This window comes from Bufo gargarizans, chromosome 1 (assembly GCF_014858855.1).
Source record: "Bufo gargarizans isolate SCDJY-AF-19 chromosome 1, ASM1485885v1, whole genome shotgun sequence".
In the NCBI taxonomy this organism is placed as follows: domain Eukaryota; kingdom Metazoa; phylum Chordata; class Amphibia; order Anura; family Bufonidae; genus Bufo; species Bufo gargarizans.
The window spans coordinates 585,400,553-585,426,417 of record NC_058080.1 but is presented as its reverse complement, the minus strand read 5'-3'; the positions used below and the strand labels follow the sequence as shown (position 1 = coordinate 585,426,417).

At 44.1% G+C, this 25,865-nt stretch overlaps 1 protein-coding gene across 1 annotated transcript in view; it reads left to right on the top strand.

The window, feature by feature from the left end:
* Nucleotides 1-2,901: 2,901 nt before the first annotated feature.
* The window catches only part of TESC (tescalcin), a 71,201-nt gene continuing 48,237 nt past the window's right edge, over nt 2,902-25,865 (top strand). The window contains exon 1 of the mRNA XM_044275816.1: nt 2,902-4,737. Coding sequence (XP_044131751.1) covers nt 4,680-4,737 — 58 coding nt within the window. The 5' untranslated portion in view covers nt 2,902-4,679. The remainder of the gene's footprint in view (nt 4,738-25,865) is intronic.

Sequence of the window (25,865 nt, the reverse complement as noted above, 5' to 3'; positions counted from 1 at the left end):
GGGGGAAATTACTGTGTGGGGTTATTGTGGGGGAAATTACTGGGGGGGATTACTGGGTGGGGTCAGTGTGGGGGAAATTACTGTGGGGGCAGTGTGGGGGGAACTACTGTGTGGGGGAAATTACTGTGGGGGGTAGTGTGGGGGAAATTACTGTATGGGAAAAATTACTGTGTGGGGGACACTACTGTGTGGGGGGCAGTGTGGGAGAAATTACTGTGTGGGGGCAGTGTGGGGGAAAATACTGTGTGGAGAAAATTACTGGGGGGCCAGTGGGGGGAAACTACTGTGTGGGGGGAACTACTGTGTGGGGGGCAGTGTGGTGGAAATTACTGTGGGGGAAATTACTGTATGGGGGAAATTACTGTGTGGGGGACATTACTGTGTGGGGGCAGTGTGGGGGACACTACTGTGTGGGGGGCAGTTTGGAAGAAATTACTGTGTGGGGGAAATTACTGTATGGGGGCAGTGTGGGGGAAATTACTGTATGGGGGCAGTGTGGGGGAAATTACTGTGGGGGCAGTGTGGGGGAAAATACTGTATGGGGGCAGTGTGGGGGAAAATACTGTGTGGAGAAAATTACTGGGGGGCCAGTGGGGGGGAACTACTGTGTGGGGGGAACTACTGTGTGGGGGCAGTGTGGTGGAAATTACTGTGGGGGAAATTACTGTATGGGGGAAATTACTGTGTGGGGGACATTACTGTGTGGGGGCAGTGTGGGGGACACTACTGTGTGGGGGGCAGTTTGGAAGAAATTACTGTGTGGGGGAAACTACTGTATGGGGGCAGTGTGGGGGAAATTACTGTATGGGGGCAGTGTGGGGGAAATTACTGTGGGGGCAGTGTGGGGGAAATTACTGTGGGGGTAAGTATGGGGGAAATTACTGTGGGGGGGTAACTACTGTGTGGGGACACTAGTGTGTGGGGGACACTACTGTGTGCGGGGCAGTGTGGGAGAAATTACTGTGGGGGGGGGAACTACTGTGTGGGGGCAGTGTGGGGGGCAGTGCTATGTGGGGGAAGTATGGGGGGCAGTGTGGGGGAAATACTGGATGGGGCAGGGTGGGGGAAATTACTGTATGGGGCAGTGTGGGGGGAACTACTGTATGGGGTAGTGTGGGGGAAACTACAGTACGGGGGAAGTGTGGGAGAAACTACTGTACGGGGAAGTGGGGGGGGGAAACTACTGTACGGGGGAAGTGTGGGGGAAACTATTGTACGGGGGCAGTGTGGGGGAAATTACTATATGGGGGGCGTTGTTATTGGGGAGGCACTGTAGGGGCAATCCTATTATTTCTGGGGACACTATACAGGGATTATTACCTGGAGCACAGTATAGGGGGTTATTATTACTGGGGGTACTCTAGGGGACAGTATAGCTGCTGTAGACACTATAGGGACATTTGGAGTAATTTATCAAACTGGGGTAAAGTAGAACTGGCTTAGTTGCCCATAGCAGCCAATCAGATTCCACCTTTCATATTTGACAGCTCTTTTGGAAATCCAGTTCTACTTTACACCAGTTTGATAAATGACCCCAATTATGTCTATTGGGGGTCACTATTTTTTCAGGAATATAGTACCTGGGGCATTGGGGGGCACAACGGGCACAGTATTGGGGTTAGCAGCAGGATGACACTGTGGGGACACCAGAATCATGACAGGAGATGTCCCTGGATGTAAGAGGTATGTGGTCAAGTATTGGTGGGGGGGAGGGGGCTGCATGAGAAAGGACCCGCCCCGGTGCCAAACAACCTAGGCATGCCACTGCTGATGCCTGGAGTTAAATGTAAAAATAAACAAATAAAATTAACAACTCCTTTAGGCTTATTGCAATTTTTGGCCGCAGCACGGCCACGGGGCGCACATGTTCCTGTGCAAGAGGCCCTAATCTCTGGTTCCTGCTATTCTCATCCTGCAATAAAATCCCTGGCCACTTCGAAGCAGTTTATTTTTTTTACACATTTAACCATGCTGTTGCCAGCTACATACAGTCATCTCTCCTTCTTTTCGTTACACCCTGCATTTCTCAGGACCCCCCAGATGCTGAAATTTGGTGGAGCAGGGGCATAAAAGAGGAGGGATTTATAGCATATATACAGCCCTGACATCAGCCCTTCTGTTTATAAGCACAGAACGTAATGTGTTTAGGGAAAGTCACATCTTTGGGGCATTTTGATGTGGACGATATCATTTTGTACAGAAATTTAGAGGATCATTTACGAACTGATATTCGCCAGTTTTCTGACTGCGACTTTTCCCTGCTCACACCAGGTCTAAAAGAGGTGGCGGGCCACCAGGTCTGTCTCATTTGTTATTTTCTACGCCTGTTTTAGAGGTAGAAAAGGTTCTAAATCTACGCCAAGGAAGCTGGTGTAGGTTTAGAACGGCGGTGGATGTGCTGAAGTTATGTAGAGACCAGCGCCACTACATAGCTTTGGCGGATCCAACGCCAGCTATAGGGGATATTAAGATTGGCGTCTGAAACGCTGATCTTAATAAATGACCCCCTTAGATGCCTACCCAGTCATTCTTATTTATGAGCATTGTTTATAAACATCTGTGCCACAAGATGACTTTCCATAGTGGATTGATACCGTTGTGTTTCTTAAAGGGATATATGCCCCCATAGAGACAACAGACATTTTACAGTGCATGCAGTTATCCCTAATGACAATAGTTTTCCTGACATGCATGGCCCCACAACCTAAAATACAGAATGATACTGACAGCTTGTTCAACCTGCTATAATCTCTACATTTACCCCATGATTAAAGGTCTGGTGATCCAGGAATTGCTGGCGTGTACATGCATGCTAGGCATTTGCATGACATCCCCTCCCTGAACCTTGACGTGTATTACAGCGTTCTCCAAGGGAGAATTTAGGCAGACAGGTGTCTGGAGAAGAAGAGAGAACACTGCAGGCACTGGGACCCAGGGGATGTGTTATCGGTCCGTTCTAATTAGTACAGCAAGCTTCCTGCACACAGAAACCTATAGAATAGCACAGGGAGGACTGCTCCGAGCTGCTGGGTGGTAGCACAAGGACTTCAGCTCTGAGGGACGAAGTAACACTTGAACTGCACCAGGGGTTCTGCTGTACTGGATATTGTGTCTGAGGAGCTGCACCAGGGTCTTCTGCTGTACTGGATATAGTACCTGAGGAGCTGCACCAGGGGCATCTGCTGTACTGGATATAGTACCTGAGGAGCTGCACCAGGGGCATCTGCTGTACTGGATATAGTACCTGAGGAGCTGCACCAGGGGCATCTGCTGTACTGGATATAGTACCTGAGGAGCTGCACCAGGGGATTCTGCTGTACTGGATATAGTACCTGAGGAGCTGCACCAGGGGCTTCTGCTCTACTGGATATAGTACCTGAGGAGCTGCACCAGGGGCATCTGCTCTCTTGGATATAGTACCTGAGGAGCTGCACCAGGGGCTTCTGCTCTGCTTGATATAATACCCGAAGAGCTGCACCAGGGGCATCTGCTCTGCTTGATATAATACCTGAGGAGCTGCACCAGGTGCTTCTGCTCTGCTTGATATAATACCCGAGGAGCTGCACCAGGGGCTTCTGCTCTGCTTGATATAATACCCGAAGAGCTGCACCAGGGGCATCTGCTCTGCTTGATATAATACCTGAGGAGCTGCACCAGGGCTTCTGCTCTGCTTGATATAATACCTGAGGAGCTGCACCAGGGGCTTCTGCTCTGCTTGATATAATACCTGAGGAGCTGCACCAGGGGCTTCTGCTCTGCTTGATATAATACCTGAGGAGCTGCACCAGGGGCTTCTGCTCTGCTTGATATAATACCTGAGGAGCTGCACCAGGGGCTTCTGCTCTGCTTGATATAAAACCTGAGGAGCTGCACAGGGGCTTCTGATGTACTGGATATAGTCCCTGAGGAGCTGCACTAGGGGCTTCTGCTCTCCTCTCCTGGATATAGTACCTTAGGACCTGCACCAGTGTTTTCTGCTCTACTGGATATATAGTACCTTAGGAGCTGCATCAGGGGCTTCTGCTCTCCTGGATATAGTACCTGAGAAGCTGGACCAGGTGCTTTTTATCTACTGGATATAGTTTAAGGGGGTTCCTATTGGGTATCATTGGTAACATAGATCTACCAGGGTCATGTTCTGCTAGATATTGTAGGACAGGAGCTTCACCAGGAGAATCTTCTCTGATGGATATTGTGGGGCAGGAACTATACCTGGAGCTTCTTCTCTGCTGGATATTCTAGGACAGGAACTTCACCTGGAGCATCTACTTTACTGGATATTGTAGAACAGAAACTGCACCTGGAGTATCACCTCTGATATCCTTGGACAAGTTTCAAATGGAGCATCTCCTCTGCTGGATACTGTAGGACAGTAGCTACACCTGGAGCATCTCCTCTATTGATAACCTAACAAAGAGGCTTCACCTGGAGCATCTCGGGGTCCCCAGCAGGGGCTTTTTTTTGCATTCCCTTTCTGTTGGATAGTAACTCGAAGGACTTCAGTTGGGTAATGGACTGAAGAAGACTAGGAGCCATGCTGAGATAATAGGACAGATACCTGTCCTGTTTGCCAGGAAGTTGAGAACCTTTACAGAACCACACCCCTGCACTCTTCATAGTAGTCTACCAGATTTTTTTTACAACTACTAGAAGATCTGTGCTCCTGCTTGGACCATACTATGGGGCTGTCACAGTCTAGATCTCTGGTGACTCGGGAGCTTATAGAGAAGACTGGCTGTAAGTAGCACCCATGATAACAGGCTGGCATGAGCCAGCACATACTTATCATCACACATAGTCATGCTCAGCTCTCCAGCACTGTCCTCAGCATTCTGTGTGAGCAGGATTCTCCTTTCTCACTGACTGCTGTAATGATCCATGTTATAATATTTAACTAAAATATAGAGTTTATTTTATTGTATAGTTGTCAAATATATCTCTCACAGAATGGCAGACATTTCACTCAGAATTGGACTAGACTGGAAGTTTTAGGTTATTTTTAAGAAAGTTTTTGGTTAGGTAACATTTCTCCTAAAAGGAAAATCCTTTACTATATCACTGGAGAAGTACAGAAAACTACAGGTTTAGGATACTTTCACACTAGCGTTTTTCTATTCCGGCATATAGTTCCGTCCTCTTGGCTCAATACCAGAAAAAAACTGATCCGTTTTATCCCCATGCATTCTGAATGGAGAGCAATACGTTTAGGATGCATCAGGATGTCTTCAGTTCAGTCTTTTTGACTGATCAGGACAAAGATAAAACTGCAGCATTTTATCTCCGGCCAAAAAAACGGAACACTTGCCTGAATACCGGATTCGGCATTTCTTTCCATAAGAATGTATTAGTGCCGGATCTGGCATTCCGAATGCTGGATCCGACCTTCCGGTCCACGCATGCGCAGACCGATAAAAAGGGGAAAAAAATAAATGCCGGATCTGTTTTTCCGGATGACACCGGAAAGACAGATTTGGAATTTCAAAGCATTTTTCTGGCTGGTCAGGTATTTTTAAGACTGATCAGTTCTTACAAATGCCATCAGTTGGCATACGTTTTGCCGGATCCGGCGATGTAACTGCTTGCTGGATCACTCTGCCGCAAGTGTGAAAGTAGCCTTAATGACTCCTTACAGTACAATGAGCAGTCAGGCACAACTCTGTACAGAATATGGAATCTGGATAATAATATAATAGTAATAATAGTTTGTGCAAAATTAAAAGTGAGGATGCCTTCACTTGGCAGATTTTGTTGCTGAAAATTTCTGCATCTGGATTTCTGCAAACATCATTCAGGTGAATGGAACTGATTTTTAGTTGCAGAAACTTTCTGCAACAAAATCTGCCTCATATGAAGGTGCCCTACAGGTACTGCCACACAGCGCAGTCGTGTGACGGTCGCAACGCAGCTGCGCTTTGGTGGAGCACCACACAGCTGTGAGGGCTTCAGTGGTCTATAACTAAACTAATGAAGACCGCATTGTTTAGTCGGTCTGAATTGTTAACGGCCAAGCCGCATCTTTGATACCACCTGGCCATTAACAATGCAGACCAACTAAACAGTGGGGCCCTCATTAGTTTGATTAAAGCCTGCTGTGGCCCATATGGATGCGAGGTTCTCGACTGCAGTGTGGTCGTACCCTGAGACATACATGGTGTTACCTAGTTTTCTGACCTTGAAGCTAAGCAATATTTAAGAAAAGTTGGCAATAAAATAAAATGTATAGTTAACGGGCAGTCGGCAAGTGAAAAGGTGAAAAGCCATACAGACCTCATATTTCTCAAGTATAAACATTTGCTCCAACTCATCTGGTCTATAGAATCCTATAATGGTATAGCAGTCTAAGTCTGCCCATACATGATGTGGGTTAGCAGCAGGTTCCACATGTGGATGACCACTATGGGTGTTGCCACACAGTCAGGTTTCCTCATGCAGTTTTGGAAGCCAAAACTAGGAGTGAATTTAAGAAAGAGGAGAAGTCTAATCTGTCCTTTTTATTCTTTCTCTCATTTTATGATCCACTCCTGATTTTGGCTTCCAAAACTGCAAGCAGAAACCTGACTGTGGGCCATACTGCCCCAGGTAATCCTACAGACAATAATTGTGTGTCAATAATTTAAAGAGTCACAATGGAGCAGATGGAGCTGGTGCAGGCAGAGGCGGATCACATTCACAGGCTGCTCTGAGGAATGCAGGATGACCAGTTTTTAACATTACGTAAATGTTTCCTTTTTCTCTCAAGACCCTCAGTGTCAGGGTGTGTACATCTAAAGAACAGTGCTGAGCATTGATGACCTTTCAGATGCAACTGACAAGTTAATTGACAGTAGAGGTGTACCTGGAAGCTCTTGGGCTCTGATGCCCAATCTGTATTAGGTCTCACACCTACCAGGTATCATTTATAATACCAATGACTTTCTACGTGGCCGATGGTCTTTGATACCGCTCAGGCACCAGAGTCCTGATGAAATGACTACCTTTGCACCAACCATAGCTACACCTGCAGTGTCCTGAAACACACTGCTTAATATTGTGATTGTGTTTCATGGAAATGTGCTTGTGCCTGAGTTCCCATAAAGTTGCATGGGGGGAGGGGGGAGGTTCTAACAAACCTCCCAGGGCTGACTCCGCCCGGCTCTCTGAGAAGAGAAGGAGGAGGAGAATTTGATGTCTGAGGAAAAAGCTGCACCTCAGCAGCCATTTTGGACAGTTGTCAAAACTCCAGAGTTAGTTCCATGTACCAGCCCATAGAAAGGAAAGATTACAGAAAATCCAGGCAGCCCAGAGAGCAAGTGAGAATATTGGCAAAGGAAGGTAATTTTTGTTTATCAGGCTCTAGTCTCCTTTGCACTTGGTGGAGAGATTCCAAGCTACCAGCTGCCCACCATAACCAGAGACAGAAAGGCCAATTGTATCTTCCTAGGGAAGATACAGACGTATATGACTATACAGTACAGCAGAGATAGTACATCCCTCCAGCCTGGAGAAATAAGGGAGTTATTGTTATAGAGAACTACCCCTTATGCAATTGGGAACTAACCTGGACCATTGTAGCTGCCTTGCTGTAAATGACTTTTGCGCACATTCATGACCTTTGGATCAACTTCAGTAAAGTACTGGGAATTTGTTAAGCGAACTGGTCTCCTTATTGTGCAAACTTATCACCTATTTGCACCCAAGGGTGCTGGTGTCACGAACACCAGGGACCCTGCCTCCCCTGCACCTTAAAAACCAATTCCACCAAGGGCACCTCAACCACCATCTGGCAGGAGTCCCTGGACAACAGAGTGTGCCACGAAGGAACTGGTGCTGTCCTTCCATTCACTGCACGCCGGCCCATGGAGCTCTGCTAACCGTGAGTAAAACTACTACTGCCCCCATCCGCCCACCATAACTCACACATATCGCCCCTGCGGCCAGGTCGCTGCACGCCTCTCACTGAATCCATCAGAGGGCCATTGTACACACTGACTGTCCTTCCTTACCACTCCAATTGTTTTAAGTTACAGAAGGCGAGTTGTCCTGCCTAATAATTAAGGGGGTCTCCGGGCCTGTGCCTAAATAGCCCCTTTCAGTTAACGTGTGGAGAGAAGACACTTTGAGAAGTACCTACCCTTCATTCTCTCCCCCATTTCCGTGTTTCTGGCTGGCTGGCTGGGGGCTCTTCCTCTGATATCATGACTGGATGTGGTCCTCATTTTACCTGTTCAGCTAAATCTACATTAAGCAGTTAAAGAGGAAGAAAGAGGAGCATATCTGGCTGCAATGTCAGAGGAAGAGCCCACAGCTGGTTTGGTGACCATGTGATCCTAATCCCAGATGGGATCGTGGAATCAGCAGAGTGACATAAGCGTAAGTACTGCTCAGAATGTCTTCTCTCTGCACGTTAGCTGACAGGGGCTTTTTAGCTAAAAAGACCCGGAGAACCCAGGGGCGTAGCTATAGGGGAAGCGGCTGCTTTGGGGCCTGAACTCAGAAAGGGCCCAACCAGGAGGAGGACTAAAAGATTTTATTGTCAGGCCCACTCAATAGTATTATACTATGCCATTATATACACTAACACTGTAGTAAATGGACGGAGCAGTTGCCTGGCCTGGTCTGAGAGGGCGATCTTGACTAGCTTCAGGAGTGAGGGTTGCACGGGAGGAGGAGGTTGTGAAGAAGTTGCTGGGGGGGGGGGGGCTCATTCAAGGGAAGAGACTTCGTCTTTTCAAGGCACAAAGGTTTGTGGCCCATAAGCTTCCAGGTGTGCACCACTGCACTAGAAAAGAGTAATTTATATCACTACTTATTGTGACAACTCAGGGGATATGAAAATATTTCAGATTGTCAGTTACACATATACAGTACAGACCAAAAGTTTGGACACACCTTCTCATTCAAAGAGTTTTCTTTATTTTCATGACTACGAAATTTGTAGATTCACACTGAAGGCATCAAAACTATGAATTAACACATGTGGAATTATATACATTACAAAAATATGTGTGAAACCACTGAAAATATGTAATATTCTAGGTTCTTCAAAGTAGCCACCTTTTGCTTTGATTTCTGCTTTGCACACTCTTGGCATTCTCTTGATGAGCTTCAAGAGGCAGTCACCTGACATGGTCTTCACTTCACAGGTGTGCCCTGTCAGGTTTAATAAGTGGGATTTCTTGCCTTATAAATGGGGTTGGGACCATCAGTTGCGTTGTGGAGAAGTCAGGTGGATACACAGCTGATAGTCCTACTGAATAGACTGTTAGAATTTGTATTATGGCAAGAAAAAGCAGCTAAGTAAAGAAAAACGAGTGGCCATCATTACTTCAAGAAATAAAGGTCAGTCAGTCCGAAAAATTGGGAAAACTTTGAAAGTGTCCCCAAGTGCAGTCACAAAAACCATCAAGCGCTACAAAGAAACTGGCTCACATGCGGACCGCCCCAGGAAAGGAAGACCAAGAGTCACCTCTGCTGCTGCGGAGAAGTTCATCCGAGTCACCAGCCTCAGACATCGCAGGTTAACAGCAGCTCAGATTAGAGACCAGGTCAATGCCACACAGAGTTCTAGCAGCAGACACATCTCTAGAACAACTGTTAAGAGGAGACTGTGTGAATCAGGCCTTCATGGTAGAATATCTGCTAGGAAACCACTGCTAAGGACAGGCAACAAGCAGAAGAGACTTGTTTGGGCTAAAGAACACAAGGAATGGACATTAGACCAGTGGAAATCTGTGCTTTGGTCTGATGAGTCCAAATATGAGATCTTTGGTTCCAACCACCGTGTCTTTGTGCGACGCAGAAAAGGTGAACGGATGGACTCTACATGCCTGGTTCCCACCGTGAAGCATGGAGGAGGAGGTGTGATGGTGTGGGGGTGCTTTGCTGGTGACACGGTTGGGGATTTATTCAAAATTGAAGGCATACTGAACCAGCATGGCTACCACAGCATCTTGCAGTGGCATGCTATTCCATCCGGTTTGCGTTTAGTTGGACCATCATTTATTTTTCAACAGGACAATGACCCCCAAACACACCTCCGGGCTGTGTAAGGGCTATTTGACCATGAAGGAGAGTGATGGGGTGCTGCGCCAGATGACCTGGCCTCCACAGTCACCGGACCTGAACCCAATCGAGATAGTTTGGGGTGAGCTGGAGCGCAGAGTGAAGGCAAAAGGGCCAACAAGTGCTAAGCATCTCTGGGAACTCCTTCAAGACTGTTGGAAGACCATTTCAGGTGACTACCTCTTGAAGCTCATCAAGAGAATGCCAAGAGTGTGCAAAGCAGTAATCAAAGCAAAAGGTGGCTACTTTGAAGAACCTAGAATATGACATATTTTCAGTTGTTTCACACTTTTTTTGTTATGTATATAATTTCACATGTGTTAATTCATAGTTTTGATGCCTTCAGTGTGAATCTACAATTTTCCTAGTCATGAAAATAAAGAAAACTCTTTGAATGAGAAGGTGTGTCCAAACTTTTGGTCTGTACTGTATGTATAATTGATATGTGAGTTAGAAAAAACTGCAGTTGATTGTGTTTCATTATCACTCTGTCTTCATGTTTATGACCAGCATTTTGCTTACATGACATGCAGAAGAGATAGGAGCTACAACCTCATTACCTTGTCACTTATTACTAAAGCAGAACATAGGGGAACTGTGTCACTTCCTTCATTTTACAATCAATACAAAAGCCTTGGCCAAAGCTATCATGTCCTTCCACTTTACAACTGAATGGACCTATGGTTTCCCCAGACACCAGTGTTCTTGAAATGTCCCAGACAAGCTGCTGACGTTTTTTTCAATTCTTGTTACATTTTTTATGTTTCCTTCCTACGAAGTCAGCCATTAACAGCTATTAGTCCTAGAAAGTCTACATTTGGGGAAAATCCTAGATTGATTGTGTGAAGCAAAAAGTTAAATGGCGCCCCCACCTTTTCAGACAGGAAACGAGAAGGTGCAGGGATGGCTACATCTACATTTTTTATGAATGATGTCAGAATCTCATTTTATAAGCTTGTATTTTCATTTAGAAACTTTTTAATTTAGACTGCACTCTCTGTAGGCAAAAAGACCAGAAGTGAATGAGAAATCATACTGAGCTATTACCAGTACATAAAGTTCTAGCTTGAATTTTTTTTAAATGTTACTTATGAATCATGTAATTATTAGGATATTACTAAGAGAAAATTCAGGTTTGATGGTTGGTAGGCACAATTTCCCACTCCCACTGGAGTCTAGGGAGCTGAGAGCTTGTTTTTTTCTGCTGAGACTCACTATTGATAGATACCTCTACCTTCACAAATACAGAACTGAGATACCATAGACAACATATAGACCCAGTAGGGAGAATCTTTACAAGGGAATTTCAGGGAAAGACTCAGAGGATTCCTGAGTTGTGAGGGTCCTAAAAGGTAACTGTGCAGTGAGCTTTCTTCCCAGAGGGGAGAAAACCTGTGTCAATTTTGTGAGTCTGTGTCTCATAAGCAGCACACATGCTAAACTCCCTGCAATGTTACCACCCTTTAAGACATAAATAACTCCTGAGCCCAAGATTTTTCAAACAGGTAGTGGCACAAGCCTATTTTAATTGTTACATATATACAATCCCCTATACATATTAGGGGAGACCAGGACAAATCACAGCACTTCAACCAGACTATGCTACTGGCTGGAACCATTGTCCCATTGCTGATGAGTAGAGCGGATGGGTAGCTAACTCCTCTCATCCTCACCATATACATATCCTAAGCCCCAACTCGGCAAATTAGCTTTCTAGAACTTTCCCCACTGGACTCACCTATTCTTCTCTGCACACATTCCTCACTCATACCTACACCCACAACCCTTCCTTGCAGCTCCATTTTTACTTCAGTCTCACCCCATCACATGCTCCACGCTACCCCTACTGCTTTTAATACCAACACTGCTACATTTGCGGTAATTAAACACATTCCTCACTGAGACCTTTCCCCACCATACTTACTTTTAGCTCCATTTTAACCTCTTAACCCCATCCAACTATATGGTCCAAGCTACCCCATCTAAAACCCACATAAATGCATCTAGGGGCGTGCCAACAGAACTGCATTTTGAAGAATCACAATGGCTCGCCTTATGGTTACCCATAACTCATCACTCTTTGGCACATATCTAATGTGGGACACACCATTTCAGAGTATTAGACCTCTTCTGAACAGATCTGGTATCTGATAAGCAATAAGTACAGATTGTTTATGGGGAAACTCCAGAACATCCAGCTGAATTAAACCTAAAGAGAGTCAGTTTACCAGTAAGGAAGTTGGATGAGATCTTAACTACAAACTCTTGTCTAGCCGTTAATTATCTTCATTTCTTTCCACGGCAAACTTTTAGTTTACAGTCTTTTCAACCTGCCAGTTTACTGACAACCAGAACATTAAAGGCCTGATAGACATGATACTATTGTCAGCCGAACTCGTCGCTTTCAGCTGGAGCAGCTGACAGTTTACCGTGTATAGGGCGCTGCTGACCATCCCTCAACAGTTGATGTCAGACAGTATGATTGCCTGACCCATTTTTTCCCCCAGGCAGGAGCATAGCTATAGGGAAAGCCCACCTAGGAGAGGATTAAGATTTTATTGTCAGGGCCTCCTCAACAGTATTATAATATGACATTATATACAGTGACACTGTAGGAAACGGACGAAGCGGCTGCTGGGCCTCGTCTCAGAGCATGATCTTGACTAGCCTTAGGAGTTGGGGTTGAACAGGAGTCAGAAGTTCCGAAGAAGTTGCTGCAGGAAGGGGCCCATTCACAAGTTTGTTGTGGGGCCCATTCATTTCTAGTTACGCCAGGCAATAACCTGCTGCCAGCTCTCTTCTCTCTCCCTTTTAAAAAAAAACACATATACACTCATTCATGTCTGTGTATGGGGGGAATCAGAGAGATTCCAGACAACATTTGGTTGACAGTTGTTGGATGTCTATGGGCACCTTAAAGGGGTAGTCCACTCCTTACAAGTGATGGCCTATAATATAAGTCATCATTATCTGATCAGTGGCAGGTCTGACCCCCCTCCATCCCATCCCCCAATCAGCTGCTCTGCAGTAACTCCAGCACCAGAACTACACGGCTCCGTCCACTGTGTAGTGAACACCACTGGTTACTGCAGTCTGGTCCCATTGAAGTGAATGGGAGCAGTACTGAAGTAACCAGTTCCATCCCGTGCACAAGGGTCAGAGCTTGTCTGGTGCTAGAGCTACTGCAGAAGAGCTGATCGGCAGGGGTCTGGCATGTCGGACTCCTGACAGAGTGATGGCTTTTTCTTTAAGGAGTGGACAACCCCTTTAAGATCCTCATATGAAAGTTGCAGCATGGGATTTGCTTGTTTATGTATGTTCTTTGTTATGTGTTATGTTTATTGTGTAGAAAAGCATCATCCTTATTTTTCTCTTTAAATCTAAGCTATGATAGCCTCATGGACAAGACACAGAGCAGCTATATTTAGTGGCTGTATTCTGTAAATGTCTGCATTTTGTTTGGTACCTGCTATAGACGGTTTGCCTCTAACAAGCAAATTCTATTTATAGTTTTTGTTTTGTTTTTCGCTAACAGAAAACATATTTTTCAAGCCTTCCAGTATCAGTTCTTCATATTTTTAGAAATGATCCAATGCTATCAAAAAGAAGCAGCAAGAATAACCGTGTGAAATTGGCGGAAAGCTTCCTTTATAGTTTTACACACAGGGTCAGAATAACAGGGGTTAAAATAAAGCCTCAAAATCTCATTGTGCAGATAAAAATATTATGGGGGTCATTTACTAACCGATATATGCCACTTATATCTGCCGCAGATTGCGGTGCAAAGGTTATTTGCGCCACAATCTGTGACTTTTCCCCATTCATGCCAGGTCTAAAAAAGAGGGGCGCAGCATGTGCGGGGAAGGGGGCGAGTCGACTGGCCTGCCTCATTTATCATTTTCTACACCCATTTTAGGCGTAGAAAATGGTCTAAATCTACGCCAGCAAGGAAAGTGGTGTACATTTTAACAGGAGGTTGCTACACCGAAGTTATGTAGAGGCCAGCGCCTCTACATAAATTCATCACATCCACTGCCAGCTAAAGGGGTATTAAGACCTGCTTCTAAAACGCCGGTCTTAATCAATGCAAGTCACTCACACAGAGCTGCCCTGGCTATGGATTACATTCATTTAAATGGCTGGTATATAATACTACATTTCCTTTGCAGCATGTAGGATTATCAGGGGTACTACAATTGCCTTTGTCATCGAAAGCAATAATGCCCAAAATAAGGCCTCCCTTACAGTGTCGCCGTTCTGTCAGCTGCATTGACATCTACATGTTAAAGGCAAGGTTTCCCCATAACCATTTTCCCATGACAGCGCCACCAAATCATGACCTTTTACTATAACACAGTCGGCACTCCGCTGTCTGTGGTGTCCAGGGTCGGCGTCCCATTTGCAAATATAGGAAGAAGAGGACCAGCACTCGCAGACTGAATGCAATTCTTATGTATTTATTGCCACACCAGAAGAATTGACGCGTTTCGACTCACACAAGTCACTGTTTGAAAAAGACTCAACTGCATTCAGTCTGCGAGTGCCGGTCCTCTTCACCAAAACACGACAGTCGGTGTACCCTTGCGCCAGGGCTCTTAGGCAGTGTGACACTGAAGGCACAACTAGTACGGGTGGTTAGCAGGGAGCAATCCAGTTACTGTCATATTTCTGGCCGTGCTCAGGAAATGAAAGTACAGCATGATGCCATACACTGTGACTACATGACCATACAGTGACTCACAGGTGACATAATCTTGGATTGTAGACATCTTCTTACCCTTGGTCCGGGGCCAAATTACATTTTGGAAAGCAGCATAAGTATTAAATAAATACAATCCTGGCTTGCAGGTCGCTTATTGTTGACGTCCAGGGCTGCGGTCACGGATGCTGCACTTGTCTTGCTGTGAAATCTAATCTAATTTCTGTAAGATTGATCATTCATAATGACTTGGATAACTTTCTCAGTTGTAAACCAGAACTTTTAGCATTTATGTACCACTCTTTATTACACTGATGAACTGTTCAACTGGTGTCGGTAACCATAGTGCCCCCGCAGTATCTTGTGGATCCATCTTCTTTAACGCGTTGCCTAAGAATACCTGAGAACATCGTAACTGACACAGCACAGGGTATAAGAAATCATGGCACTGCCGCATCCTTCCCGTTATAAGGATGGTAAGGGATTACAAAAACAAACCCTGTCCCTGAGATGTGTCTGGAATTGTGGCAAAGCAGCCGTAAAAGGCATCGGTCAGCAGATCTCCACCCATGAAACTGGCTGACCTGTTACATGTGCACCGCAGAAACAGCCATTTTTAGATTACAGCACCACTTGGAAGGAGGTAGGTGTAGATCCCAATGGAAAGCGTTAGATGAAATCTACAGTGACTTTCATTAAGCAGTGATATGTGACGTACGTTTATTAGTTCTTTGCAACTATTAGAGGGCGTCTGTCAGCAGATTTGTACCTATGAAACCGGCTGACCTGTTACATGTGCACTTGGCAGCTGATGGCATCTGTGTTGGTCCCATGTTCATATGTGTCCGCATTGCTGAGAAAAATGAAATTTTGATCTATGCAAATGAGCATCTAGGAGCAATGGGGGTGTTGCCGTTACACCTAGAGGCTCTGCTCTCTCTGCAACTTCCACACCTCCTGCAGTTTGTTTGACGGGGCCATGCAGTGTAAGGGTCATCACTCCTGGTCCTGCCAATCAAAGTGAGGAGGGCACGGCAGTTGCATAGAGAGCCGAGTCTCTGTGTGTAACGGTAACTCCCCCGTTGCTCCTAGATTTGCATATATTTAAAAAATCATTTTTCTCAGCAATGCAGGCACATATGAACATGGGACCAACACAGATCCCTTCAGCTGCCAAGTGCACATGCAAAATGTCAGCCGGGTACAAATCTGCTGACAGATACACTTTAAAGAAAGAAGCTAAGAAAGCAGCCATGTTTCTCTAAACTCATACAAGGACATTCGGCCCTTTTAGTCCTAAATTCTTCAGGAAATAGATCAGATGAAGAATAATAAAGGACAGCTCAGATCCTAGATAAAACTAGATGTTAATGTTAAATGGACATTATAAAACTTGTACTTCCACAGTCCGGGAGAAGTGCCGCTATTATCAGACCTTGTCTATTGTTCCCCTCTTCCTTAGGAACAACTTACTTCCTGTCATGACCGTTATCTTAAAGGGGAAGTATGATTAGGGAACTCTTCTACATGTTCAGTATTTCTACATGACTATTGTTGGTGTTTGTGCTCCTTCTCGCTAGTTATGGTGCAGTAACAGTGCCACTTTATAGAGAGACTATTAACAACTAGGAAAACAACATAAAGTTCTATAAACCTGGAACATTATAAACTTTCTCAGAGACATAGAAAATTACTTGTTTCAAAGCTGCATTGTCCAAACTGTAGGCAGCGGTGATAGTAATGTTCTACTACTGGGCTGTCTTTTTATTGTAGCAGAATCTAAAAAAACATCTATTGTTCAGTTAAAGATCTTGATTGTCTGATGACTACAGTAACCGGTGTCCAGTTATGTACCTATTGCATGGTAGCGCCCATCACCCCTGAAGATGCCAGGTGCTGGCCAAACATGTCGGGAGCAGTGTATCTAAGTTTGAACAGCAATCAATCACTGTTCACATGGTCAATACTCACATTCGTATCCTTAGACAGAGAGAGAGCGAGATACATATCATTGTGAATGTGCATGCCAGTAGTCAGCGAGCCGCGATCTCAGCCAAATCAGCTTGCCTGTGTATTAGTAGACACAGCAAGAGCTAGATACAGACAATTGTGAACGCGTAGATTATCAACTAGCAGGCTGAGACCTCAGGCAAATCAGCTACTCGTTTGTGTATTAGTAGTCACAGCGAAATGTACGCTAAAAGTCAGCGAACTGCGACCCAAGGCAAATCAGCTACCTGCAGATACAGTGAGAGGAGACACATGATAGTGTATTCTGATAGCCGGTGATCCACAACCTAGGCAAATCAGCTACTGGTATGTGTATCCGTAGGCACAGCGAGATCGAGACACATGCAGTTGTGAAAGCTCGCGCTAGTAGTCAGCGTGACCTCAAACTAGTTACTCAACTGGACCATAGTAAATGGAGTGATAGATAGTGATGAGCGGCATAGGCAATATTTGAATTTGTGAATTTTTGGCCGAATATTCGCCATAAATTTGAGAACTCGTGATCTCCAGTCATTATTTGATTGCGAAAATCGGCAATGTAATATATTTGTGATAAAAGTTTGTGATTAGAATAGTCGCAATCAACACTTAGTGGGTAGGCAACTTTCCTATTGGTTGCTAGGGATGTTGCTAAGTGCCTATATTCGCAATAAATTCACGATTAGAATATTTGCAATCAACACTAGTTATCGATTGTGTTTTTAAGGTCACTTTGGTTTTAAGGTACTTAATAAAAGTTTTCATCACGCTACGTAGATACAATAGTAGGATAAGTGAGAATTGGGGTAAATGTCAGTCATTTGGCCATTTGCAGCTATCTACCTATTTCACTATTCTTTGTGTAGGATATATACAACCAAAAACCATGTCAGAAACTAAGTGGAAAATAATAGCATACGCTATATGGACTAATGTATTGGGACACACCTCTTAATCATTGAATTCAAGTCCCTGAGGATCGCTTTAACTACTGCGCATGCTCTGGCGCAAAACCAGCGATGCCGTGCCAACAATGGGCATCGCAGTGCGCATGCTCCGGCCCGGCGAGGCAGTGCACAGTCGCAGGATCTCGGCCGGACCTTAGGATGACGCAAGGGAATAGGAGGGCAGGCTTATGCAGAGGCTGGGGCGAGGGAACAATGAAAAAAGGCAGAGCAGCCTGGGCACCTACACACTGAACGCCGCCCCTGGGCACCTACACACTGAACGCCGCCCCTGGGCACCTACACACTGAACGCCGCCCCTGGGCACCTACACACTGAACGCCGCCCCTGGGCACCTACACACTGAACGCCGCCCCTGGGCACTTACACACTGAATGCTGCCCCTGGGCACCAACACAGTGAATGCCGCCCCTGGGCACTTGCGAGTGCTCATTTGCATATCAATCAAAGTTCGTTTTTCCAGCTTCTGCAAGTCTAAAGCCAAAGACAAAGGTACCATAACATTCATGTATAGGTGTGCTATAGGGCAATGTAAGCACTGTATATGGCCATATGGAGGTGACAGACTCCCTTTAAGCCTCGGTTGGTCGACCTGTCAGTGAGGCTGGAAGCAGAGCCAGTCAGGTCAGTATCCAATCCCAAAGCTAGACAGGGGCTCTAGGTCTGCTACTCAGCCAATGGTGCATATATCATCCATTTACAACTCTGTGCTTTGTAGCTTAGCCCTAGACCTTCTTATTTACACTCTGTGTACTGACTATAGTTTATAAATTAACTTCTCATTTGGCTTCTTCTGATCCTACTGGTAATCTGAACATGGTCAGTCCCTGGATTAATCCTTTGTGTGCTGTTTGGGCTTTATCTGTCTCTCTTGGTTCTGACCCTATTTGTCTACCACTCTTTGCGCCCGTGTCATTTTGGGAGGTTTCTTTCTGGTGAAGTCGCAGCAGTTTTTTTGCTTCTTAACTTAACAACCATAGCCTGTGTCCCCAGCAGCCAAGTCCATACGGCCTTGCGACAGGCTGTGGTGAAAAATCTAGGGGTAGCCTTACCTTCCTACCACCTTGAGTGGTTAAGGAAGACTGGTGGCATTTCTGATTTTGCTAGTTGTGGTTCCATACGGTGACCATATAATTTTTTACAGTCTCATTGCCACATGTGTATAAATTCAAGCATCTAACTATGCAATCTGCTTTTACAAACATTTGTGAAATAGGTAGTTGTAAAGAGCTCACTGAATTTTAGCACAGTACTGTAGTAAGATGACACCATTGCAAAATGTAAGTTTGTGAAATTTTGATATTTCACCATTAATCGTAGGTGGAATTATTGAAATGTAGAAGCATTTAGGAACCACAGCAAGTCAGCCACAAAGTGGAGACCATGTTAGTGCATAGTGCATACCAGTCACCAATGCTCTTCTGACAGTAGATGCAGAGCTTCAAACCGTTTCTCTGGTATTAACAATTGCACAAAAACTGTGCACCAGGAGCTTCATGGCATAGGTTTCCGTGGTCGTTCAGGGGTTGATTTTCAGGGGTTGGCCTAGGCCTTTTAGTTCCAGTTAAGGGGAATCTTAATACTACAGCATACCAAGACATTTTGGACAATTGTATGCTTCCAACTTTGTGGGAACAGTTTGGGGAAGGCCCTTTTCTGTTCCAGCATGACTGTGCCTCAGTGCACAAAGCAAGGTCCATATAGGCATGGTTGGGTGAGTTTGGTGTGGAAGAACTTGAACGGCCTGCACAGAGCCCTGACCTCAACTCCATCGAACACCTTTGGGATGAATTAGAACAGATATTGTGAGACAGGGCCTCTCATCCAACATCAGTGTCTGACCTCACAAATGCTGGACAAAAATTCCCACAAACGCACTACAAAATCTTAAAGAAAGCCCTCCAAGAAGAATGGAAACTGTTTTAGCTGCAAAGGGGAGGGGAGGCACTCCATATTAATACCTATGGATTTAGAATACCATGTGATAAAAGCTCCTGTAAGTATAATATGTAGGTGTCCCAATATTTGTTCTATATAATGTATTTGGAACATACATATGAGCAAAAAAAAAATTTAATAAAGATTTTGCATCAATAGATTGACAATATGGCTATATGAAATATGATGAACTGTAAGGTTCCATTTTTAATATCTCCTTAAAGAGGTTGTCCAAAACTTTAGTATTGATGGCCTGTCTTGATAGCCATTAGTATTAAAGTCATGGAGAACCCCTTTAAATACTCAGTTGGTAGTGTCAAGTTCAGTGTTCACGTAACATTAAATCTTTGAGAAAATGCTTTGTCCTGTGAGACATGAGAAGGTCAAAAGTTAGGTCATTATTCTGGAAAGTGATTGTGGGAAAATTCTTTTTTCCCTGGAGATATCCATAAAAAGATTATAAAACGGCACAGACTTTGGAATGTATGAACTATGGATGAGTCTTTCCAAGGGTGCAAGCAAAATAAATACAGTATTAAAAAGTGATTGCAGAATGTCCTAAATATATTTGTAATGGAAATTTTTATTTAGTATAATCTACGGTTCAGTAGTGTGGTAGAAGAAGAAAGGTCCTCATTACATATTATACAAACTCCAATTCTTATATGAAAAATGACCTTATGATGTTAATGATTAATAAAGGTAAGTAAAGATAAATAAAATCATAGGATGTGTAGTTTCCATATTATATTCATTCTGACAATCAATATCTAAGTAAGATTAAACATGACTAAATAGTGTTCAGCGATGGGCAGCCATAGTTATTTAAAGATTGGGAGGGTTACATTAAAAGGAAAATGTTAAGGTTTACATATTTAACCAGAGCAGAATAGCTTGAGGATAGGCCATTAGTATTAAAATCTAAGAAAACCCTTTTAAAATGAAAGAAGTTCTTTAAATGGGTCTTCCAAGATTACTAAGGTTATATATGCTCATGAATTTGCTTAACTAGTGTTCACCTTCCCCATTCTTCAATTTGGCTCCCCTGACACCATGTAACTCCCCACCATGTAACTCAATGACTTTGGTTTGTTCCCATTCTGTATGTAGCACTTCCTGTTGTATCCAACCAAACCCATGATGCATTTCTCCTTTCTCTGCCACAGCACCGCCTCTAACAACACCCAGCTAGTTTATAGCTCCCCCCCCCAGCTAGTTACATACACTCTCCCCTATCACTGCCCCTAACAACACCCAGCTAGTTTATAGCTCCTCCCCCCCCAGCTAGTTACATAGACACTCCTATCACTGCCCCTAACAACACCCAGCTAGTTTATAGCTGCTCCCAACCAGCTAGTTACATAGACACTCCACTATCACTTAGCCCAACAACACCCAGATAGTTTATAGCTCCTCCCATCAGCTAGTTACATACACTCTCCTATCACTGCCCCTAACAACACTCAGCTAGTTCATAGCTCCTCCCACCAGCTAGTTACATAGGCATTCCACTATCACTACCCCGCCCATAGCATCACAGGAAGTAGGAAAGAGCTGCATGGACAAGGTCATGTGACCACAGCCCAGCATGGAAGATGGATCAATAAAGGTAAACTAAATACATTACAAAATGACAGCTACCTTCATAAATTATTATTTTAAAGGATGTTAATACAAGCCAGAAAACCCCTTTAATTATTTGGGAGACCGATCATAGGGGTGCTGTTACTAGGACACCCATGATCACCTATCCTTATCGAGGCAGGAGGAAATCTAAAACATTACCCAGCTAATGACTGTGTTATTAATGGGAAACCACAATGCTTCATCATATGGTGATCTGACATAGCTTCCTGTTATGAAGATGTGAGCAGAGCCGACAACGTATTTAATTTTTTACATTTATTTTACTTGCTTACAGTATATAGCGCTGACATATTCCACATCACGTGCTGTCCCCCCGTGGAGCTCACAATCTAATTTCCCGATCTGTATGTGGGAGGAATCCCACGCAAACCCGGGGAGAACATACAAACTCCATGCAGATGTTATCCTTGGTCAGACTTGAACCTGCAAGGTTCCAGTGCTAACCACTGAGCCACCGCACTCAGCAAATGTTTGAGTTAGGAGAGAATGTTTTGAATGCATTTTATTAACTATGAGAAATTTGTAAAATGTGTATTACTGTCAGCTCATGAAGGCTGTACGTAAAAGGCAAACGTGATCACTGTGGTGGAGGACTGGAATAAAAACTGAAGTAAACAGCTGTTAAATATTAATAAGGTTGTCCATGGCAGGTATCCTTAAGGGGGTTGTCCCACAAAGAATATTCTACAGTTTTAAAACCAGCACCTGGTTCTAAATACTTTTGAAATTGCATGTACTTAAAAATGCATTATAGCTACTGAGTTATTCAATGAAATCTATCTGTATAGCGCCATCTGCTGTTTGCTCTTTTTCTTATTTCTCTGTCCTGTTCACTGAGACGGAAGCACATGTTAAGTTCCATCCTTCTGCTGATACCCCCTGAGGTTTCTAGCCTTAAATAAATCTAGCAGAACAATTGGCGCAATGAATGGGGAGATCTCTGGAACCATGTGAGGTACAGGGCTGGTTCTAGCTGTGTTAGAGATTACCATTTACTAGATTACGTATCATTTTCATTTTTTACATTAATAATGGTATGACCCCTTTTATAATACACATGCTATTAGCCATACAGGATCTGTTGCTGACTGGATTTAATTAGCAGCTACAGCCATTTAATTAGAATGTGCCCATGATTAATGGGATGCATTGGTAACTCCTCCAAGATCCCAGATGCTTAGTTTCCAGTATTTCTAAAGGTGCTGCCACAAGTTCAGGTCTTTTTGATGCAATTTTGGAAGTCAAAATTAGGTGGATCAGAAAAAAAAAAAAAGTATTGGACACAAGCTACCTCTCCACTTATTTCAATCCATTCCTGGTTTTGGCTTAAAAAAACAACAAAACTTGAGTGGCAGTGCCCTAATTCACCTCTCCTGACATACCTATTTTAATAGCTCCATGCATTCCCCATATAACAAAAATTCGGGAGCATCTATTCTCATGTCTCTATGTTGTGCCATTCCTTTATTCTTTCTACTAGAAGTTATGTATGAATTGCTAGCAGTCTGCAGTAAGGGTACAGAGGGGGGCGGTAACCAGTTGCCAGTTGGGGAGGGGGTGTACCTGCACAGTGTGAAAATGGCAGCACTGATTGGATAGATTCAGGTGCATGTACACCCCCTCTGTACCCTTTCTGAAGGCTAATAGAAATTCATACATAACTTCTAGTAGAAAGAATAAAGGAATGGCACAACATAGAGACATGAGAATAGATGCTCCAGAATTGTTGTTATATGGGGAATGCATGGAGCTATTAAAACAGGCATGTCAGGAGCGGTGAAAGGTCCTCTTCAGGACTAACTCATTTTGTATCTCATTGGCTTTGCTTTGTGCATTAGACATGCATAGAAGTTGAGCACCTGGAGTTTGCTTGAATCCGTGTGTGCAAATCTTACAACTCTGCTCAGTTCAGGCCAGGTTATTTCAGACCCCACTAGTGCATGAACCTGCATTCACTGCCCCACATGCGTTTGCAAACCATATGATAAAAGTAGACAGATCAAACAGGAAATAATGAATGAGAACCTTGACGCTCATTTCCATTTTCTGATAGCTGAAGGCTGTCTGGACATGTTGGGAGTTGAATTTTTGAAACGGCTGGAGGGCCGCAGGTCGGACATCCCTGACCTAAAGGATCCTCTAATCTGACATTACTTTTTGTCTTCAATAAACTATCTGGGTTTAATGGGGTTTTCCGAGATTTTTTATACTGATGACCTACTGTATCCTCAGGATGGGTCATCAGTATCTGATCGGACCCCCTCCTCCGACCAGCTGTTTGTGAAAGCAGTGGCGCTCGTAGTAGCGCAGCAGCTTTCTCACAGCTTTCCCTAGGTCAGTGACGACGTGTCAACCTGTCACATGACCTAGGCACAGCAAATGGGGCTGAGTGTGATACCATATAAAGCCGCTATTCAATGTACGGCGCTGTGCTTGGTGAGCTGAGAGAAGGCCATGGAGCTCACAGGAACACTGGTGCCTTCTCAAACAGCTGATCTGCAGAAGTCCCGGATGTCTGACCCCCACCGATCATATACCAGAGGATAGGCCATCAGTTATAAAATCTCGGAAAATCCTTTAAACTTCTGTGTTTCTGTTGTTGGAGCCAAAAACATTTTATTTTTAGAGCAAATAAGATACAATGCGCTATCAGTGGATGACAGAAGATAAGAGATGCTGCGCAAGCTGTGACTTTATTGATATAGCGCATACTGTGCGACATGTCCTCCAAATAGACAGTATGTCCTGAGGTCTAATGACCAGCAGTGTAGTAGTTTGATCTCACCTGCTGAAAAGGACGCTTTGTTCTATAATGTAAATGCTATGTGCGACAGGTTACAATGAGTTTAGAGAATACACTGCATGTGTTACTGTTATTCCTAGTTACATATTTACCTGGTTGAACAAACAAATGTTCATCAAGTTCAACCGAGAAGAGACGAGAATGTGTAAAATGCCGGGGTAAGGGTATAATACTTATTCTTTTTATAGGTCAAATATAACATTATCGATGCCACTCAATGGTCATTCCAGTTCAGTCTTCTAATTGAGCTGTGCAATAATGGGAATAGTTGGTAGTTAATATGCTTTTAATGTATAAAACACATAATTAATCAGGCATAACTCTGAGGTTTCTGTTCGACAAGAACAAAATGATGTGGAGGTGATTAGGTTTAATGCCTGGTGGTAAATGGAGACAATGATGTACAGTGGGTGAGTGTACAGTATATGTGCAGTACACCAGAGCAGGGGGTATCTGCTAATGCTTTGTTATGTAAAGTAATTTTATGTAATGTATTGTACCCAGATTAGCCGTGTATGGATTGACAAGCAGAGTTAACAATCCTCGCTCAGCCCTTGTAGGAGGCTAGGGGTGGGCTGGCCCCACCCCTAACCTCAGGTCAGTCTAAACTGGAGTTCAAAGGGAGAGGAAGCTGTGAATTTTGCACCTTGTTCTTAGGCCCAAAAAGCTACAGAGAGTCACCAATCTCTGATTGATCTACAGAAGGAGAGAAGGTTTAGGAATCTGCATGGCTGAGCATTGGAGTCAGTAAGGTAACCTGCTACCTAAAGCTGTTAAGACTTTACTGCAGTGAGGGATACTGTTACGACGCCCTTCACACCTGTTCACGACCTGGCCATCTCTAAAACCCTGTATCCCTCAGAGGCCACCATTGTAAGAGTACAGTTGCCTGCCATAGATTCTGCAGGAAAAGAATTGAGACAGTTAGATGGAAGAGGGCCATAACTCTCATCCTTGCCTAAATCCATATGCCGTTATCTGAGTGGAATTGCACAGTGTACAGTTGGAACTGTGTTTTGCTATTGTTAGATGTACTACAACTCCTATTTTACACTTCAGCAAAGAGAAGACTATTTTGCTACATATGGCTTGGTTACTGAATCCTGCTCCCGACGCCAGCCATTTCACTGTACACATATTGCCTTGCACCCATACATTCACTTAACATCAGGAGCACCCCGACTACCATCAGACAGAAGCCCCAACATCAGGGTGCGCCCTAGGTGAACAATGGGTGTACCTTCCTTTCAATTTCAGGGCGCAATGATGTGAGTAAAGCCACTGTGATTGACTGTAACAGCCAGAGCCACTACCACTCCTATCCTCTGCTCCTCCTGGGCTTGCGGCATATAGATAACATTTTATGCTAGTTCCTTGGTATAGGACTGTACCATTAATTATATATATAATACATTTCCATCAGCTAAAAGGCATGCATTTTCTGTTGAAATACTTAATCAGAAGCACGTGGTATTGTATAATTATTTGCATTTACCATCAGCATCCCATTGTTATGTGGGAGTCCTCATAGCATGTGATCTATAGCAGCTCAGCTATTTAGAAAGCCATCATTGTATTTTTGGTAAATGGTGATAACTGTCATACTTCCGACTGCAAATGACTGTATATAAAGTATACTATACAAAGATAACAAAAACCCCACATAATAATACAATGCTGTAAACCATTGATCACCCACCTCCAGCACCCTAGCTGTTGTGAAAAAACAACTCCCAGCATACAAACTTACCAGGCTGTTCTTGGAACTATCATAGAAGTGAAT